We start from the raw sequence: 21,725 nt of genomic DNA on the forward strand, positions 1-21,725 counted from the left end.
TCATGCACACAAAGCCCTTCACAAAACAGGCCCTACAATCCTACAGGGGAAAATTGAATTTTATGCTCCAAACAGGAACCTGCGCTCCACCAACTCAGCCCTGGCAAAACCTAAGCGCATCTACAAAACAAGGACAGGAGGACGGGCCTTCTCCCACCTGGCGGCCAAACGATGGAATGAATTACCGACTGACCTGAGACATACCGTAAACCTTCTTTCATTCCGAAAAAAACTTAAAATGCACCTCTTCCCCAAAGACTAACCCCTCCTGAATAAACCTCAGCAGCCTTCTCTTTTTTTCAGCGCCTTGATATCCCTTGGGATGAATGTTGCGCTCTAGAAATACCACAAATAAATAAATAAATTGATGACTGGACAGCCCTCACTACCGAAGACACACTGAAGACAATGAAGTCAATCGACTCAAGGGCCCCCACGGACCCCTGCCCCAGCACATCTTCAACAGAGCCGCCAACACCATCGCACCCATGCTCCGCCAAACCATCAACCGCTCCATGGCAACCGCCTCGTTCCTCGACGACTGGAAACACTCTGAGGTCAACCCCCTCCTAAAGAAACCCTCAGCGGACCCCACCGACCTCAAAAACTACAGACCCATCTCCCTGCTTCCGTTTCCAGCGAAAGTCATCGAGAAAGCCATCAACAGCCAACTCGCCACATTCATTGAAGAACACAACATCCTCGACTCCTCCCAATCCAGCTTCAGAAAAAACCACAGAACGGAAACCGCCCTCCTCGCCACAACAGACGACATCCGCACCTTACTGGACAAAGGAGAAACAGTAGCCCTCATCCTCCTCGACCTATCAGCGGTGTTCGACACAGTCTCCCACCGCACCCTACTACGCAGACTCTACGATGCAGGAATCCAGGACAAGGCCCTCGACTGGATCTGCTCCTTCCTCTCCGGCAGGACGCAGCTGGTCAGACTCCCCCCTTTCCTCTATGACCCCACACCTACCACCTGCGGAGTCCCCCAGGGCTCCTCCCTCAGCCCGACGCTCTTCAACGTCTACATGGCTCCACTTGCCCCCATCGTCAGAACCTACGGACTCAACATCGTGTCATACGCAGATGACACCCAGCTCATCCTCTCCCTATCCAACGAGCCCAACACCGCCAGACGCAACTTTCGAGAAGGCATGGAAGCCGTCGCCAAATGGATGAAAAACAGCTGCCTACAACTAAACACCAACAAAACAGAAGTACTCATCATGGGCCCAAACCCCGACGCCTGGAGCGACACCTGGTGGCCCACCGCCCTCGGAAACCCGCCAACCCCCACAGACCATGCACGCAACCTGGGAATCATCCTGGACTCCGAGCTCAAAATGGACCGCCAGATCAACTCTGTCTCATCTTCCTGCTTCCACACCCTCCGCCTCCTTCGTAAGACCTTCAAATGGATCCCCCTCGAACACCGAAAGACAGTCACTCACGCCCTGGTCACCAGCAGACTCGACTACGGCAACGCACTCTACGCCGGAATAAACAAAACCTCATCCGCAAGCTACAGAACATCCAGAACGCCGCCGCAAGACTGGTCCTCAACCTGCCAAAACACTGCCACATCTTCCAGCACCTGCGCACACTCCACTGGCTCCCCGTCGAGGCGAGAATCACCTTTAAGATGCTCACCCACGCACACAAGGCCCTCCACGGCACCGGACCAGCATACCTGAACAGCCGACTCAAATTCCACGCACCCCAAAGGACCCTACGATCAGCCCAGCTTTCATGCGCCGTGGTCTCCCGCACCAGAAAGACCAGATCGGGAGGCCACTCCTTCTCCTTCCTCGCGGCCAAAGCATGGAACGCCCTTCCGCTCCACCTCAGACAGACAACATCGCTCCCAATCTTTGCAAGAAACCTCAAAACCTGGCTCTTCGACAGACCCCCTCCTTGATGGAATGGAACCTGCACCTCCCCAACCCCCCCACCCCTAGCGCCTTGAGACCCTTACGGGTGAGTAGTCGCGCTTTAACAAACTCCTGATTGATTGATTGAAGCCAGGAAAGAAAGGAGGCGGGATGGAAGTCCCTTTTATGTTTATATTAAAACAATAGATTTCACAAGCACAGTGCAAGCGCTGTGCAGGCAAAACCTAAAAATGGGGAAGAAAAAAAACAAATACACATGAAAGTACCATGGCATGAATCAGGCATGAACAAAGCAAACACAAGGAGATGATGGACCGAGTGGTGAAACTTTGCAGACACTCATCCCCAGTCACAGATCTGGGTTGAATCCATCATCGTTCTTTAGCTCACTTCGCCACCCGAGTTCAGACACAGCTATATGCACATCAGTCTTGACCCTGTGCCTCATGGGAACAGTCCAGCCCGAACTGCCAAACCATGTCTTCCCTGGACTGGAAACAAGCATCCTGGGACCGGTTTTGGGCTAACAGGCATGCACATGGTGTAAAATACTGCTTATTACCGTTCATGGGGGAGGGGCGTCATGGCCCACTCAAGACTTTGCCTATTGTGAGTCATGGCCCTTCCCAACACTCAGCAATTGTAATACGCAGCATATTACACTACCTGGATTCTGGTGTCTCCTTCACAATCCTTCTCTTTCCCTTTCACTGTCACTCTCTCTATACTGCCATCCAAGGAGGCAGTAGAGCATCCCTGTTGCTGTTCTGGGTACCCGAACAGATAGGTGCATAACCCTGCTGAAGCTTGGGCAGGCAGCTGATGGGTTCATGCCCTCTGCATACAGTGGCCCTGCTGTAGCCACAGGCATTGGGGCTCTACCTTCACTGTTCTCCAGACGAGTGAAGTGAACACCCGCTCCATCCACAGGCACGCCGTTGAACTCTAGAACCTGCTCGATACAACAGCACCAGACGTCGCCTTCCTCATGGAAACCTGGATGAACGCCTCCTCAGCGCCTGACATCGCCATAGCCATCCCGGATAGATACAAGATCACCCGGAGGGACCGCGTCAACCAGACGGGAGGAGGCATCGCCATCGTACACAAGAACACCATCCACATCTCGACCAACTCCGACAACAACTTCACCGCCGCCGAACACCTTCACTTCCAGATACACACCGACCCCGTGATGACCCTCAGAGGCACCCTCATCTACAGACCCCCGAGACCACGCACACAATTCAGCGAAGACATCGCAGACTTCATCAGCCCGCACTCCCTCCCCTCCGCTGATTACATCCTCCTAGGGGACCTCAACTTCCACCTGGAGAACAACAATGACAACAACACCACCACCCTGCTGGACAACCTCGCCAACCTCGGACTCAAGCAACTGGTGAACACCCCCACCCACTACGCTGGCCACGCGCTTGACCCCGTCTTCTCATCCAGCAAGCACATCTCCTTCAGCCACTCCACCGGACTTCATTGGACTGACCACAGCTGCGTCCACTTCAGCTTCAGAAGAACCACGACCCACCACCACCCGGAACAGGTTCCTCGCTGGAGCTGGAGCAAGATCACCGCCGAGCAGCTCACCGCCTCCTTCAGCCAGAACCCTCCCACCAGCACAACGGACCCCAACGAAGCTGCCGGCAACCTCACACAGTGGCTGACCGCCTGTGCCGATGACCTTGCACCACTAAAGAACCCTCCCAGCAGACCCGGCAGCAAGAAAAACCCCCGGTTCACCGACAAACTCAAGGACTCCAAGAAGAACTGCCGCACCCTTGAGAAAGCCTGGCGCCACGACCAGACCACAGACAACAGGACCGCCCTCAAGCACGCCACCCGCAAACACCACCAGCTGCTCCGCGCCACCAAGAAGACAGCACTCAAAGAACGACTGGACAACAACGCCCACGACAGAAAGGAACTCTTCAGCATTGTCAAAGAGTTCTCCAACCCCAGCGCCGGAAACAACAACATCACTCCCTCGCAAGACCTCTGCGACTCACTCGCCTCGTTCTTCCACCGCATGATCGCCGACATACAGCTTCGGCGCACAGACCACGCATCCAACCTCCGAACCAACGCCCGCCACCACCACCCTCTGCAACTGGACCCCGGTCAGCATCGAAGAAACCACCCGCACGATGAACACCATCCACTCCGGATCCCCCACCGACCCCTGCCCCCACCACGTCTTCAACAAGGCCGACGCCATCGTCGCACCCCATCTCCGGGACATCATCAATACCTCCTTCCACACCGCCACCTTCCTGGAGAGCTGGAAGCATGCCGAGCTCAGCGCCCTCCTGAAAAAACCAACAGCGGACCCCACCGACCTCAAGAACTTCCACCCCATCTCGCTCCTCCCTTTTCCGGCCACAGTCATCGAGAAGACCGTCAACAGACAGCTCGCCGCCTTCCTCGAGACGAATGGATCCCTCGACCCCTCGCAGTCAGGTTTTCGAGCCAACCACAGCACTGAGACCGCCCTGATCGCGGCCGATGACATCAGATCCCTGCTCGACAACGGGGAAACAGCGGCCCTCATCCTCCTGGACCTCTCTGCAGCGTTCGACACTGTCTGCCACCGCACCCTAGTACAGCACCTCAGCAACATCGGAATCCAAGAGAAGGCACTGGAGTGGATCATCTCGTTCCTCGCCGGAAGAATCCAGAGAGTCTGCCTCCCCCCGTTCAGATCCGAGGCCACCGAAGCCATCTGCGGCATACCACAAGGATCATCACTCAGCCCAACCCTCTTCAACGTCTACATGAGCCCCCTCGCAGCCATAGCACGCCAGCACAACCTCAACATCATCTCCTAAGCCGATGATACCCAGCTGATCCTCTCCCTCACCAACGACCCCGCCACCGCCAGAGCCAGCCTACATGAAGGGATGAAAGACGTCGCCGAGTGGATGAAGAACAGCCACCTGAAACTGAACTCAGACAAGACTGAAGTCCTCATCCTGGGATCATCGCCCTTCGCCTGGGACGACTCCTGGTGGCCCCCTGCCCTGGGCACCACCCCCAAGCCAACGGACCACACACGAAAACAGGGCTTCATCCTGGACTCCTCCCTCACGATGACCAGACAAGTCAACGCCGTCTCGTCATCCTGCCTCAAAACCCTGCGCATGCTCCGCAAGATCTTCCGATGAATCCCCACCGAAACCAGGAAGACCGTCACCCAGGCACTCGTCACCAGCCGACTGGACTACGGAAACACCCTCTACGCCGGTACCACAGCCAAACTTCAAAAAAGACTCCAACTAATCCAGAACGCATCCGCACGACTCATCCTGGACATCCCCCGACACAGCCACATCTCACGCCACCTGAGAGACCTGCACTGGCTCCCCGTCAGCAAGAGAATCACGTTCAGGCTCCTCACCCACACACACAAGTCTCTCCACGACCTGGGCCCCAAGTACCTCAACGACCGCCTAACCTTCTACACGCCCACCCGCCAGCTACGATCGACCAGCCACGCCCTCGCCGCAGTACCACGCATCCGCAAAGCCACCGCCGGAGAAAGATCCTTCTCCTACCAGGCAGCCAAGACGTGGAACTCCCTCCCCATCCACCTCCGGCTGACCCAAGACCATCTCTCCTTCAGGAAGCAGCTCAAGACCTGGCTGTTCGAGCAGTGACGCACCCCTCTCCCCCAGCGCCTTGAGACCCTTCCGGGTGAATATCGCACTATACTAATGCACTGATTGATTGATTGATTGATTGATTGATTGATAATGCGGCTGGTAAGCTAGCCAGTGTACACATTGTCATTGGGCATGCCAGCTGCATAGGGGCAGAGGTCAGTATCTGAAGTACAGTTGTTCTCTTAGTCCTGGTCTACAAGATGGTTCTGTGACTTCAGCTACCTTCAATGACTCTTCGCGAGAGCTTCAGGTCACAGGTTAGACAGCTGGCACGGCCAAGTAAGACTTTAATCCATCGGGGGTCGAAAAATTGGACAGTATAGTATATTTCCGGAAAACACATGTTTTGACCTTGGTTTATCCTAACCACTGCTGGCAGTTGTGTTCCACTATGCGCCATGATAAGTGGCCTCTGCATACAGCGGCATAACTTATGGATAACAGTGCATGATTCATGGTTAGCACTATAGGTGTTTGCAATTTTCTCGAAGGTCTATGAAAAACTTTGCATAGTTTGCAGATTTTTTACTTCAACATATCTATGTAAAAATCTGCATTGTGTAAAAATTAAAGTCACATACATCATAGTCTTGCTTTAAAAGAGATATACTCTCACTTCAAAGATATACTTTGCAAAATACTGTAATTGCTTTTTCCTGCACGATACCATCGTGCATAGAAAAGCTGAACAAGATGTAAACATAGAGATAAATAATGCAAATATTTTCCAACAAAGAATTAGGTTCATACATGGAATTAGGCCGAGTGCAACTCTGCAGTTCCTGGTTGGCTTGACTGAGTCCTTTTGGCATAAAAATGATCTCGCTATGTGTGAGGATTTGTCTTGGGATCTAGGGGTACCCTCATTTACCACTGGTGTCCCTGGACCTCACTACTTCGAACATTAGGATAGCCCCCTCCCCCTTACTCCTTTGTGAAGCCAAAAATGCTGTACTGGCCATCTGGTTCATGAGGGGAGTAGGGATGCACCCACTGTTTGATTAGGAAAGGGTGCAAAGGCATCACAGTCCTACATTTATTTAGGACCCAACTGATTGTGAATGAGTTCAGTGGGATGGATGTGGTCGTGGCCAGCGATCACTAAGGTGTCCCATGTGATGAGGCACCCGACGCAGTGCCTGGCTTCATCAGTTCCTTGTGGGGCCTAGACTTCATGGTCAGGACTTGAAAGCGATGTTCATAGATTTTGACCTGTGAATGCTACAAACATGGTTCACATTATTCAGGAATCACAACTTCTTCCAACCACTGTTTCAGGACTATACACCAGACATGTTAAGGGGGCTACCTCTTGATCCCTGCAGGTAGATTGTGGTTTGAGGATCTTGTAGGCTCACCCTCTTGATGAAGACAGAGAATGCAGCAGCTGCACAACACAACAGACTAAGGGCCAGATGCATCAAGCTAAAAACCGGTCGCAAAGGGGCAGATTCTCAGAATCTGCCCCTTTGCGACCGGTATTTTTGCATTTGGGATGCATCATCCCAAATGCAAAAATCGCAAATAGAGAATTCGCTAAATTGCGATTGTTTGCATTTAAGGAATCTCAAATTGAGATTCCTTAAATGCAATGCATGTAAGTTTCAAAAATAGCGAATTCGCTAATAGGGCACGCAAATTACCACAAAGTACAACTTCATGGTAATTTGCAAAAACTTAGAAAAATGCACTTTTGTGCATTTTTCAAAGTTTCATGTTGCGCACACACATGCCCTAAGGGCATGTGTGTGCGCAACATATGTGCATAGATCAAATTCAGGGGTGCAACAGGGTGTCCTTTGGACACCTCTGCACCCTTGAACTCGCAATCTCAATTTGCGAATCCCTAATTGCGATTCGCAAATTGAGATTGTCTTCCCATTCATTCCTATGAGCCTCTAGGCCCATAGGAATGAATGGGGAGGTATTCATTAATTGCGACTTGCAATTTGCGAGTCGCAATTAAGGAATTCTAAGGAATCGCTATTTTTGTAGTGATTGCTTGATGCATTCCATTTTGCTATTCCTTATTAGAGATTCCTTATTTTTTGCTAATAAGGAATCGCAAAATGGATGCTTGATGCATCTGACCCAAAGTTCTTCTGTCTTTCTTCCTCTCTGTATATCTCTCTTTCCTTCGCTCTCTCTCCCCCTCTCTGTCCGTCCTTCTCTCTCTCCCTCTCTTTCTCTCTCTCTGTATCTCTCTCCCTCCTTTGCTCTCTCTCTGTCCTTTGATGTGCACAAGACACACCTTCTCATCATGATTTTTGCCTTGCAGGCTGTGACCTACAGATTGTCCCTAGGGAAGCCGCCATGTGTCTTCATTTCTGTTCTGTGTTTATTTGAATACATTTTCATTTGTTAATTCGAATGTGAATGTATGATGCTCATTTTTGTGACGAGACATGCATGTTTCCAAATGTGATTATGTGACCTCAGGCGGATTATTTGGTACATGATTCCGTGTAGTTGATGTGACATATCTTTGACTGGGGTGGAGGGCCCGGGAGGGGGTGTCAAAGGGGTGGTGGCGGTGGGTGTTGTGGCCCTCTTGGGTGTCCAGCCTGCATGATCAGTGGCTCCATGGCATGTGTTGCCCTTCAGGTGTGGCTCTGAGCTGGGCTCTCTTTTCTGGTGCAGGCTGTGGTCCGACTTTACACCAGGTCAGAGCAGGTGTTCATTTCCTGCTGCTAACGTGCCTTATCGCATGTTTTGTGGTCTTATCTCCGATCTGGCTGGTCGTTGAGAATGTTGCGACATGGTTTTGTCGCAGCTTTTTGCATGGGAACGCCTACTCTGCATCTCATTTGCGATAGTTGCGGGGGTCATCTGTGGCGATGTTTTTTGCGGCTGCTTTCGCAGGTAAACTGCTGCTATGGGCTGTTAGCACCACCTTGTGAATGGGGTGATAAATTTATAGCAACTTTAGCTGTGATAAAGTGCCGATAACTCAACGATAAGTCCTTGAGAATTTGAGCCTTTAAACGCTAGAAACTGCATTTTTCAGTTGTCTGTTTTTCGCAGGCCCTGAAGCCAGCTGTCACAAGTCGTATGAGTTTGGACCTGTTTCTAGTGATATGTGAATTGCACTCAGACAGTCCTGTGCACCTCTTCATGCTGCCTTGGAAACCACACAGAAAGACATCGCGGCGGCTTTCACTTAGGAAGGGTGAAGTCTAATCTAAATAAAGAAATGGGCTGGTGACCCTCCTCTGCCTACCAGAGAGAACACCTTTCAGGGAGGGAGACTTTAGAAGGGGGTGTATATGCAAGAGTGTCCAAAATGACATCACTAAAGCAACCACTATCTTGTGCAAAACACAAACAAATGCAGGCCACAAATCACCACATACCTATGTATCCCACATACATTACACACACATCCTCTATTAACAACTGCAATCTAATTGTTTCATGTCTCTAAGTGTCAACGGGGCTATAGTACCTCGTGACGGGTGCTAGGGGCACTGTTACATGTGTATAATATGAAGTGCTGTTTGTTCACTTGATGGTCTATTTATTCTTAACAATAAGAACAGATTAAACTTTTTTTAATTAGCCAAACGTTACAGGATTGTTATGGCTGTACTCAATGGAAATATTGGTATGCATGTACTGGTATTTGAATGCACAAACGTAGCTGGGTAGCAACAGAGCGCAGTGCATTAATTGGGGCTATTCAGAGGCATCTCAAGATCATGTACTCCAATTGGGAATTTAAAATTCTGAATTGTCTTTTAAGTGCTGAAGTTGGGATTGGTACCCAGTTTCCAAAGTCGGTAGTCCTAGCAACAATAATAATAATCCACATTTGTAAAGCGCGACAATCACCCGTAAGGGTCTTTAGGCGCTGGGGGCCATCGGGAAGATTAAGCAAGCTATTGCCCAGAGTCACATGGTGCTGGGCTAACCTGCCTAAGGAGCCGGGGATCGAACCGTGATCCCCAGATTCCAGCGTCAGTCGCCCTGGCCGCGGCGCCACACCTCTCCCCACAATTTTCTTTTGATGTTATTTAAATTCTTCCACTAAGACATTTCTGTGGTTGCTCTGGGATTCATCTTCTGTGCAAAATGTATGTAATTAGCATTAAAACTTATCGCCTGTGGGTAGTAACTCTTCTGTTTTTTGTGAGTAGTGACTGGACCCATATATTTTACCTGGTCATTTGTGATGCAAAGATGCACAAACTGCTAAATCCTCTGAGCCTCGTTGCATCAAAGCAGCCCTTTGCTATGAAGGATAGAGAGAGAGTAATCCGTAGTTTGGTTCACATCTGCTGTAGTGCTGTTCTGCAGTTCCACGTTTCATGTAAGAGTAGTCCTCTTGTAATTACAATTCTGGGACCTTTTTGGTCAATGGCCCACTCTGCTATGTGTTTTTTTGTCCCATGCTTTCTGAAAAGGTACTGCCTGTGCTGTACCATTGTCTGACACTAGCTCTGTCCTTGGGTAAAGCACTGGCACCTTCCTTCAGGTGGTGTAGCAGGGGGTTGACGCTCAGCGAGCCTCTAGTCACTGATTATATATTTTTTTCGAATGGTCTAAGATGTTTATAGTTCAGTTCAACACCTTGAGAAATTCTCCCCAGATACTGACTATGTCTAACAAGGAAAGGCTCCGGGTTCGAGGGTCATAGAGGTATCAGGGGATCTTTGGAGTGAACCAGCTTCAGGGTGATTCTGTTGAACACAGAATCAATTGATGGTGAGTGTTTCTGAGGATCTGAAATTGCCACACTAGGGTGGTGTTGATAGGTGAGCAACAGAAGACAGCTTTAAAGTTGGGTATTGTTGTCTGATGCTACAGGGATCTACAACTTTGGAGACATTGAAGGTGTTTGGCTCCCTGGGGGTTTGTCCATGGGATTGTGCTCTTAGGAGTAAGTGCTGCCATGGGCCACTGGGCCTTCCTTCCAGAATGCTTTGGTTGCTCCTCACTGGTATTTTAGGGCTTGCAGCATCTAACAACCCTTCCTTAGCTTCAAGAAATGAATGAATGAATATTGGGAACTGTAGAGTGCTTGGCTACTGCTAGAGTGCCCCGGTGCTATGCACAAGTGGAAGAGAGGGAGAGAGAGAGAACTAACTTTGGGGCATATTTACAAGGGCATTGTGCCATGAAGACATCACTGTTTCTGAATTTCCTGTGGCGCAATGCCCTGCTCCAAATATACAAAGCAGCGTTAAGGCACTTTGTGTGGCTTAACGCCACTTTGTAAATATTGTTCCCCTTCACGCAGGTATCTGAGTGAAAAGGGCGTGCAATGGGTGTTGCTGTGGGGGTTCCACCGCAACACCCATTGCATTTTTACGCTGCCCCAGATTTACACGGATCTGTAACTCTGAGGCAGCGCCAAAAACAAACGCCACTGAATAGCAGGAGCTAGATTGGTGCAATGAGGAGAACTACTTTTGTTTCGCCTTGTTTTTGCTCTTTCTAAGTATGCTGCATTCTGCGGTCTTGAAAGATTGTTTATGTGCAGGAAGGTGTCCCTTGATACATTTGACTCCTTTGCTTTGACAAATGTTTGGCAAAATTGGTACACAAAGGCAAGGCATATCCGCACACATTGCCCGTACGACTAGATCGCTGCAGCCACCCATCACCTGACCATGAGATCAAACACACACACTCAACTCAGTTCACACTATACCAGCCAAAGTACCACCCAGTTAGCTGATGTCACTGACATAGACACCTCACCCCAACAACTTTCCATTGACACATCCTGCATCTCTCATCACCACGTATTGGTGTGTGTAAGATCACAACGGGGAAATTTCAGTGTTGATTCTCCCCATTCAGAAACAGCAGCCAAGGGACCAGGGAGAAGGTGAAGAGAGAGCAAAGGCACATGACCACCACAGAAGTCTCAACAGCAAGTGCCGTAAACACGGACAGAAACAGCAGAGACCCCTTGTCTCAGATCCCATCCCCACCCCACTCACACGCAGCATTGAGGCGCAGCTGGAACCAGTTAACATAGTGTTCCATAAAAACAAATCTGTAACAACGTAATATAAATCAAAAAACATTTATTGGAATTATATTTTGATTCTATACATTTGTTTTCGAAAAACGATTGAGAAATATCAGTTCCCTATTCCATTCTCTCTTTAGTGGAAACTATATAATGAAAAAAAGATTGTTGTTTCAAACAAATAGGAACTGTGACATCCCTGGGCTCTGCTTGGGTCTACTTTGCTCTTCTGAAGTGGGAACAATGGAGCACTTCCATTACATCTTCACTTTCTGTTTTTTTTACATAACTCTATATTTGTAAGTAAAGAGGACCCTGAAACACTAATGGGTAGCTACAATGCGCCCTCTGATTTTTTAGAAGACTTTTGTATGCACGGGGCCCCTGAGGAGACTCGCCATTACTCCGACCTGGTTGATTTACTATTACAATCCAGACACAGCAAGTTTGAGTGATAGTTCTGGACCGTCTATTTGTAAGTCTCAGGGACGGCTATGTGGAAGTAGTAGTGGTATTATTAATTACTGAGGCAGAAATCGGGGTGTAACACATTTACAACAATGTATTGTTAAAATCTGATGAGTGGTATTTCTGACAGGTACAGAAGACGCTTCTGCAGCTTTCAATTAAAAAACATTCTTCTAAAAAAAACTTTAAATCAAAGTGCATCTTAATCTTTTTCATCATAGTGCATTTCCAAAAAAGTTTCATAAATACATTCAAGGTGTAGGAGAGGTTAATCTGCATGCTGTCGGCCATGTCCTGAATCTTTGGTGGTCCTGCAATACTGTACTAAACATGTCTCCTTCTTGGTTCAATACTATAGGGATCCCCTTGGCTCGGGGCAACAATAGACAGTTTGGAGATACCTCTGTGTCCAACAGGACAAGCTGGACTAGCATATGACCTCTCTTTTTGGATGCGTCTTGGATATTGCTTAGCATGGGTACCATAGATGTTGCCTTTCCTTCCCACATCTGTATTTATCCTTCCACGCTGCAGGAATCCAGGGGTTCACCTTTCTAAAGATTTTTGCAACCTGTTATTGGGACCATGAGAGATAGCTCTGTCAGTCTCCCTGTAACGGTGGATGTCGTCTGATGTTGCTCGGGACAACCTCAAAAAGCAGGAACCAGGAAAACAGATAAGGCAGACGGTGCCTTTTTAATTACAGATGCAGGTTTTCACAGCATACATGTCCTCAGTTGAGACAAGTCCCTTGGAAAGTGGTGTTAGTGCATGCACCCACATTCTTGGTGTGTATTTTTGTAGATGTCTTGTGTCCCCTAACAACATTCATTCACAACTGACGGGGATCACTCACGTGGAGAGGCCTTGATGGCGCCCTCCTCTGGTGATGGCGGTCAACATCCGCAGCTCTAGGCTTCCCTGACCTGAAGAGACAGACTTCCTCAGATGCAGAACCTTTTCGTGCTCACCGCCACCCACCCCCGCGTACAGAAACACACCAACAGCACAGGTAATGGTATGTCTTTTATCAGTCTCAGCATAGCAGGACACGAATCTTCTCAGCAATACATCACATATTCGGTTTATTGGATTTCATTGCACCATTTCTCTTTAGTATTAAAAAAAAAAACAGGAGAAGCTTTGGGTTCACGTGTTTCCCACTGCAGCTGAGATGTGTAAGTTGTAGCCTGCCTGCAGCCCCCTCCCTGGCTGGCGTCGTGTGAGATACAGCCTGCCTGCCTGCAGCCCCCTCCCTGGCTGGCGTGTAAGTCGTAGCCTGCCTGCAGCCCCCTCCCTGGCTGGCGTGTGAGATACAGCCTGTCTGCCTGCAGCCCCCTCCTTGGCTGGCGTATAAGGGTGTAGTATGCCTGCACTGCAGCCTCCTCCCTGACTGTCGTGTAATGTTCAGCCTGCCTGCAGCCCCCTCCCTCCCTGACGAGCATCCAAGCAGAGGCAGGAAGCAGGTGCAGGTCAGCCCGTCACTGCAGCATCACCGCCCGAGCAGTGCACCTCTCCACCCGCCACCCTACAGCAGCACCGCTGGGACTGCCCTGCGAGTAGGGCGCCCCCACGCGCACCCCATCACCACTGCAGGCGCCATATTGAACCACCCGACGCTGTCGAGGGGCAAGTTGCCACGGTGTGCAGCATTGCTCCCGCTACACTGCCGCACTGACATGAGCTACAACACTGATTTACTTTAATTGCATAATAATGGCGTTCGGAAATACAGACTGCGTCATCTAATGCAGCATTGCATAATGCAAAGATCGGACACCTCGACGATGCAATATCACTCCCATGCGCTGCAGTGCAGTGTACTGCATAAGGACAGCAACCCCACTGGCAACACTGCATGGAAAATGGCACATCACAGCCACACTGCGGCGTCTCGGAGGCGTGTGCCATGGTACACGGATATACGTGCCCCATATGTATACTCACCCAGAGATACACGCCCCCACTCAGATATGCGCATCCGGGGATTTAACTAAACAAGGGTGCTGAGCTGCACCCAGAACTGGAGGGCCCCAGTTATATACCTAAGAACAGATGCGCTCCTGTGCTCGGGTACAGCACCACCAGATATATACCCTACCAAGGAACATGTGCATGGGCGTATCTGCACCTGGGTACATCACTACACACACAACATACGGATGCTCGAAGAGATCTGCCCTCAGTCAGATATACACGTACACATGGGCACCCGTGCCCACACATATCTATTCCTAGATGCATACCTGAAGATGCATGTCTACACAGCCCTAAGGCATACACCTAGGCACAGATCATATATACCCAGACATATCTGCACACACGCAAGTAGGTGTATATTTCCTCACACGAGCACTCAGAATTGGCATCGATCTGACATGTATCCTACAACGAAATCGCAGATACCTACAGTAATGAATAAAAAGATGTATGATATATCAAACATGTGCCTCCCTGAAGACACATGCCCTGGTACCGTTCAGATATATGCCTTTGTACTTAAACACAAGAATACCGTTCGAGAGATATTCACCTAAACACAGGCGGCACGCACACAGACGTGGACCTGCACAAATGCACAACACAGAAGGGCATTTACAAGGATACCTCTACATTCAGATTTACACCGACGCATATAAATGTAAGGAAATAGATGCACTGCGATATAAACATACATGGCGATAGGTACATGGGTGATGATATGCTATAGCAGCACAGTGTCCGTGTGTGCGTGGGTGTGTCTATGTGTGTGTGTGTGTGTGTATATATATATATATATATATATATATATTTTTTTTTTTAATATATATATATATATATATATATATATATATATATATATATATATATATATATATATATACATAGAAAGAGGAGAGAGAGAGGGAGAGAGAGAGAGATGCATACAGACGTGTACTGACTCACATATATGTACCCTTATAGTAATACATACCGGCACACAGGTAGGCACTTTGAAATGGTCCCAGGGTGGGATTCAGCCCACAAGAAAACTGCTCCATGTTTAAGTGAACTCATATAAAGAGATGCCTAGGAACACATATCTATTTGTAAATAGATACATATGTACCCCCTCATTCATACATACCTTCGCACAAAAATATACCCTCATACAGATGTGTCCTCTAGCTGCACACACACACAAATGCATACCCACCTACAGATCTCCCCCTGCGCACAGATGGGAACCACCACACATACAATTCCTTGCACATAAACATGTCCATACCATCAGATATGTGCCTGCATATTAACATGTAGCTGTACAAAAATGTGTTCATTACAGGTGTACATATACACAGATATGCCTGCACAGAACATCTCTTTGAGGTATGGGCATGTCAAAGAGAGAATGAAATGTGCATTATTCTACCGACTGACTACCAGCTAGGGCCCTCCTTTGGCAAACTGAGCTTCTCTCATAATAGTTCACACTGTTAGTAAATCTCTCAGCCCAGTCACTATATAGCAGGCAGAGTTCCAAGCACCCTCTAAAATGACCCGGGCTTTCAGAAAACGGGTGAAAGTGACAATCAGAACCGGTCCCCTGCTCCCCCGGGCCTCCTCGAGCAACACATGTAAATAACGCAGCAGCAACGGTGGGTACGTGTCTGGGCGTTCATTCTTTGAAGGTCCTTCGCCAAGCCAGCCTTTCCTTGTCATTATAAATTAAAACACTAAAAAACATTCTTAGCTGACAGTCAAATAAAGGCAATAAATATAAAATATGATAAAAGACAGTAGGGCCACTGCACGCCTCCCATGCGTCTTTTCTTCAGAAGTGACACTGCAGACGGGGAATCCCTTCCTCCCGCCCACCTGTCAGAGAGTGGAGCCCCTCTGAGATTCCAAGAACGCTGCGCGTGGTTCATCCTCCCAGTCACCGCCGTTCTAGGCCAGAAATACGTATGTGATGACGTAGCCACGGGGAACACGAAATCCTCAAGCCTGCAGATAAAGCGGGGGATACTGTCCATTTCTGGAGACTCGGTTTCAGGTCTCGGCCAGTGGGAATTCGAGGCAATCACATGCTTCCCTTGTTTGATTCCGAAGTTATTAGTAACTATTAAAAATCTAATTTAGTATTCATTAATGCATAGTGTTCGCCTTGCTCCGCATGCACAATAAATTGAGCGTTTTCTGTGACAAGTACATGCCTGTGGGTGATTAAAATGTCATCTCTGGGAAATAAAACCGTCGCCATATGTACATTTATATTGTATATTTGTATATGTATACCAGCAGTATAATATATATGTACATGTATTTGTATGTACATTTATATATACATTTTGCAGAATTCTCATGACCCCTCTCTGTGACGTTGAATATTGCAAAGGTGGTCACTGTGTCAGGCATCCCTCCAAGCTGACAGACATCTTTTTTCCACCCTATGACGTGGAATAGTATATGTGCCTACGCGAGACTGTGGCCAACTTCGCAAGCCTCTAGGGCGGTGTCTGTAAACATTTATGTGTCAAAATGTAATATGTCACCTTATACTCATGTCCATCTATACAGGTATATAAATATATAAATATGTGTCCGCAAATGTATTTGTATACATCTGGTGTGTGCGTATACAAATGTACAAATGGTAAATATGTAGAAATATGACTATAATGCAGTGCTACATGTATGTATACACGTATGTGTACACATACAGACATCCAACTATAAATGCATATTAATTGAATGTTTGGCTTTTGTTATTGCCCTATCATGGCTGTATTTGGAACCCATATTTCGTAGGAATAATGTCATTCCACGAGACATTTGCTGTCATTAATGAGGATTATGCAATCTGCGCGAATTACAATTTCCAAGTAATCCATGGGCAGCCTAGAAATGTCGAGAGTGATGTTTTCAGTACCCATGTACCTACTTGAAAAGACACATATTATCAAAAACATGTAACAGGTAACGTATGCAGTAGTATGGTTCAACAGTGCCAGTTTGCAGTTCTGGAGACATATGCAAATCTCTCTACGTATCCCCTTAACTATGATGTCACAAGAGCTCCTCCATGGATTTGAGTTGGGAAATAGGTTACATTTGAGGGTGCCCTACAAATGCACCAAGCATCTTATAAGACCACAATGCACAGATACCCGTAAACCATCCTATGTTGAGGTTGCACGTAGAGTCATGGAAAGTTATATTTATATATGTGGGATATACAGTACAGTCCGGCGTGCGTGTCCAACGTGGCACGCTCATGCACACCTACATGGGCTGCATGCCCTCCGGCTGCAGCTTCTTGTAGTGCGCGGGCAGGGGCTTGAGGGCGTGCGGGATGGGCAGCTGCTGGACGCTGCGCGGGAAGTGCGCGGGCGGCAGGCACTGCAGCACCGTCTGCATGGCCCGCAGGTAGAGCGTGGCGGGCGTGCGGCCCACCAGGTAGCAGTACTTGTCCTCGCCCAGCAGCGCCGTCCAGTAGCCCGGGTGCTCCCGCAGCACGGCCCGCATCTTGAACTGCAGGCTGGGCCGGAAGAGCAGCAGGTGCTCCAGGCAGCGCTTCTTGGACTCCACGTTGACCTTGGAGTCCCAGAGCTGCTCCAGGATGACGTCGAGCGCCGTCAGGCCCCTGCCGTCGCGGATGCACGGGGAGGCCCCGTTGCCCAGCAGCACCAGGATGGTCTCGGCGCGCAGCAGCTCGCAGGCCAGGTGCAGCGGGGTCTTGCCGTCCTCCAGGTGCGAGCAGCCGGTGCGGTCCAGGTAGGCGCCCAGGCCGGGCCGCCGCTGGTGCGCCACCTCCAGGATCATGGCCAGGATGTCCCGCCGGTCGTAGGTGACGGCCATGGCCAGGTGCGGGGCGGACGAGGGGCAGCAGCAGAACTTCTCGCCCGGCACCCGCAGCGCCTCCTCGGGGTAGTGCGCCAGCAGGTGCTGCGCGTAGGGCCGGTGGTCGTGCACCACGGCGTACAGCATGGCCTCGGAGGGCGAGTAGCAGCGCTCGCTGGCGTTCTCCTCCCAGTAGAAGCACTTCATGGTGCGCATGTCCTCCAGCGTCCACACTGGCTTCTGGTCGCGCACCGCCTGGTAGAACATGTAGGACAGGAAGCGGCACTCGCGGCTCTGCTCCTCCTGCAGGCCGGCCTGGCCGCCGCCGGACATGGCGCCCCGAGGAGGGGGCGCCCAAGGCGGAGGCTGCGGACGGGTGCTAGGAGCCCCAGGCCCACGGTGCGCCGTCAGGGGTCTCAGCACCACCTCATGAGGTGGGCCCAAGCATCACCGCTCCTCCCCGGTCCCGTCAGAATGACTGGTCCAAGCTCCCCCAGTGCCTCACTGATGCCTCCGAATCCACGCGTGCACGTGCTTTAATGGGCCACGCACCCCAGCGTGAGATGCATGCCGGTACTACTGCTTCTTGCCTCCCCTTTCAGCACCGTGCGTTTCAATAATTAAAGCGCACCACAAAAAGACGATCCCAGGGACGACTGCTCCAAAACGCTGGAATGTTGTGATTTCCTGATTCTAGCGCCCACGACGTGTTCGCACCTCCTCATCCTCCGATGCCGTGCGCTTTTGTGAATCCAGCTCCCCCACCGCCTCAGTGCGCTTTAATGACAGCCTGGCTCCGTTGCTCGCCCAGCGTTTTTCCGGTGCGCTTCAGTGCCAACAGCGCCCCGCAGATAACCGTCTCCGCGTATTGATGCTGTTTCTGCATTCAGCCAGTTCAGCACTCCACACGCAGGCGGGGTCCCGGTGCTGCTGCACCCCCCATCGCCGAGGCCGTGTGCCACCGCAACCCCAGCGCTGGGGCCGTGTGCCTCGATGATCCAGCAGTACCCCGGCACTGCCCTCCAGTGCACCGGGTCCGTGCGCCGAGGACGCGCTGCGACGACCTTCAGAGGATGCTAAGCGCCTTGCAGCTCTCGCCTCCTGCTCTCCTCCACACACGCGCGCGCTCTGCAGTGGTTTTATTCACAGACGCACCATTTCCCAGGCTCGTTTAACCCCTCCCTCCCCGACAGATATTTGCTGCTAAGAAACCCGGCATCTGGTTGCAAACAGGACCACGGCCGCCCTTGGCAACCCCCGCGCGCGGGCGCGCTTCGTCTGTGGCGGGGTTGACGGGGCGCTGTCTGGCACCTCGGGGGCAGGCGTGTGAAGGCGAGCACGTTCCTCCGGCTTCCAAGATTGTCAATGGAGATACAATCTCACTGCTGCGAGATCCTGCAGATCCCGTTTAACCAGCGTCCTTGCTTATTGTTTGCACACCCGAGGGGACTTACAGGGGAGCTAACGCAGAGGCCTCCGGGCCAGGCCTGCTCCCAATGGCAACGTATTTACAATTAGACAAACCCGCAGAAACTCAAGCGTCAACATCTTCGTTGACCTACCTGCCCTCTGTAATCGGCTGCCTTCAAACAAACTTAAAGTATTCACGTACCATATACCCAGATGCACCCTGAAGCCTGCAGGCCTGAAGCCTGCAGGCCTGCACAGTTGGTAGATATTGACGTGTGACAGTTGGTAGATATTGTCTGTGATTACGAACACAATATTCGTTATTTTAATTATAACAAGTGACGAGGTAGACTTTATTTTTTAAAAAGGCACCATCCGCAATCTTCATGAAAATGCACGTACATGCTACCTTGCCGTTAACTTGCATATATCAGTTTGCAGTAAAATAAGAACACATTAAAAAACAAAAACACAAATGCTTAAAATGCAAATGGAGTTTGGAGTCTCCGTGTAAATAAGCAGCCATTTCAAATGCTGTGCACGCTTTTATTGAATATCTATATGAAAGAATGTTTTCTCAAACCTAAAGGAGACAAGTTATTTCAGAACATGCATTTTTGTAGATGAACACTTGTTTATGTAAAATAAAAACTTGTTCTATATTCAATTCTACAATTTTTTTCTCCAAAAGGTGCTCTTCGGATTGAACAGCAGCTGCAGATGTGTGATTGTATCTTGCAGGCCACAGGTTGGAACTAGGCAAAGCCCATTTAGCCTTTAATCCTCAATGTGCCAGACAGGTGCATTGGCAGTGCAATTTCCAAAACAAAATGACCAAAAACCGTAGGTTTTGCATTGTGGAAGCCGTACCCCAATAATCATCTGAACCCCAATATTTCGAGCACCCCCAATTCTTACCCAATTCATTCGTCTCAGAATCTCCAATTGATTTAGCGGATAAAGACTAAACTCCTCATAGAAACACATACCTTTCAAGAGAGTAAAAAAGAATAAACGAGGGAGCCCTAATAATAACTGAGCTCTAAATCAAAAGTTAGGCAAAAACAGATTTGTTACAGATTTTTTAGTAAATATGGTCCAGAGAAGAATGCAAGAAAATGCCATGGAGGCTCAATTACAGAAATACAGAATCATAAAACTTAGCACTAGCTAAACTAGTGAAGGCAAAACCCCAATAGTCAAACTCATAAAGAGTACTGACAACATCTCAATAACAGAGTCTGAAGAGGAAAACTAGAAGGTCACCTGTTAGAAATGGGGATTTCCGGTTGGCTGAGGCTTGCGCCAAAGCCAGGCAGAGACCACCATTCTAAGTCAGGGCAAGGAAGTCACCCGCCAAGATAACCCCTGCTCACCCTCTTGGTAGCTTGGCACGAGCAGTAAGGCTTACCTCAGAGACGATGTGTAAAGCATTTGCACACGCACCCACCAGCAACAACATCCAAGGCCCCCCACAAAAGGAACTCCACACAAGGTTATATATAAAAATAGCCTTTGTATTATACCAACACATTAGATAATAAACACACACTTTACAATGTGCCATAGGCACGGGCAGAATTTACAAGGGATTATATACATAGGACAGGGCCACATGGACCACTGTCAGGAATAGGCACTTGGTAGAACTGGCACTTTGTAGAAATAGCACTTTGTAGAAATAGCACTTAGAACATAGCAATTGTAGCACACAACCAGTAACCACTGGTAAAAGGTAAGTACCACCTACGCAACCCTAACCACCGTAGGAAAATATCATGCAGGGAACGATGAACTCACTAGTATAACTATACTAGGTAAAACAACCACCTAAGCATAAAAATACATTTAGGGGTATAGGCCAGAAGCTTTACACATGATGCATAAAGACACATTCAGAGGTGTCAGAACACAGGGTGCGCAAAACATACTACACACAGTACATTTCCTAACACCCAAATCATTAGCGCATAAATCACATTAGCGCATAAATCACATTTAGCACATAACTCACATCAAAGTCCAGGTTGGGCCACTGCGCCAGAACCTAAATGTAGCAGCTGCCCACTACTTGCTGGGCAGCTGAGGGACAAGAACAGGTCCTAAAAGCTGCAGCTGGCACTAAGTGCTGCGCAGCTGGGGAAGCCCAAAGTAGGGATGAAGGAGTGCGACTCACTCCTAAATCCAAAGTACATGTCCCTAGGAAGGAAAACCTTAATGGAGGAGCTGCTCACTACTTGCTGGGCAGCTGAGAACAAAACTGCGACAGGGGCTCTCGCTAGCCCTCAGGAACATCGCACCAGAACGTTGGAGCCATCTAGGCTCTGCAAATAAATCATGTTGGAGCCATCTGGGTCTGGACCAAAGACTGCGCAAAACGCGGGAGCCTTGTGGACTCTGGAAATAACAGTGCGCATTGGAGCACTCTGGCTCTGAAAACGGATGTGCCCCAGGTTGGAGCCAAAACGGGCTCTAAACTCAATGTGT

General features: G+C 49.4%; 1 protein-coding gene across 1 annotated transcript; it reads right to left on the reverse strand.

The window, feature by feature from the left end:
- Positions 1–15,332: 15,332 nt before the first annotated feature.
- LOC147709396 (ankyrin repeat domain-containing protein 9-like) lies at positions 15,333–18,923 on the reverse strand. Its single transcript, XM_086925473.1, has one exon. The coding sequence runs from the start codon at positions 18,159–18,161 to the stop codon at positions 17,271–17,273; it is 891 nt and encodes a 296-aa protein (XP_086781599.1). The 5' UTR covers positions 18,162–18,923; the 3' UTR covers positions 15,333–17,270.
- Between the last annotated feature and the right edge of the window lie 2,802 nt (positions 18,924–21,725).

The sequence above is a fragment of the Lissotriton vulgaris genome, chromosome 6, assembly GCF_964263255.1.
Source record: "Lissotriton vulgaris chromosome 6, aLisVul1.2, whole genome shotgun sequence".
In the NCBI taxonomy this organism is placed as follows: domain Eukaryota; kingdom Metazoa; phylum Chordata; class Amphibia; order Caudata; family Salamandridae; genus Lissotriton; species Lissotriton vulgaris.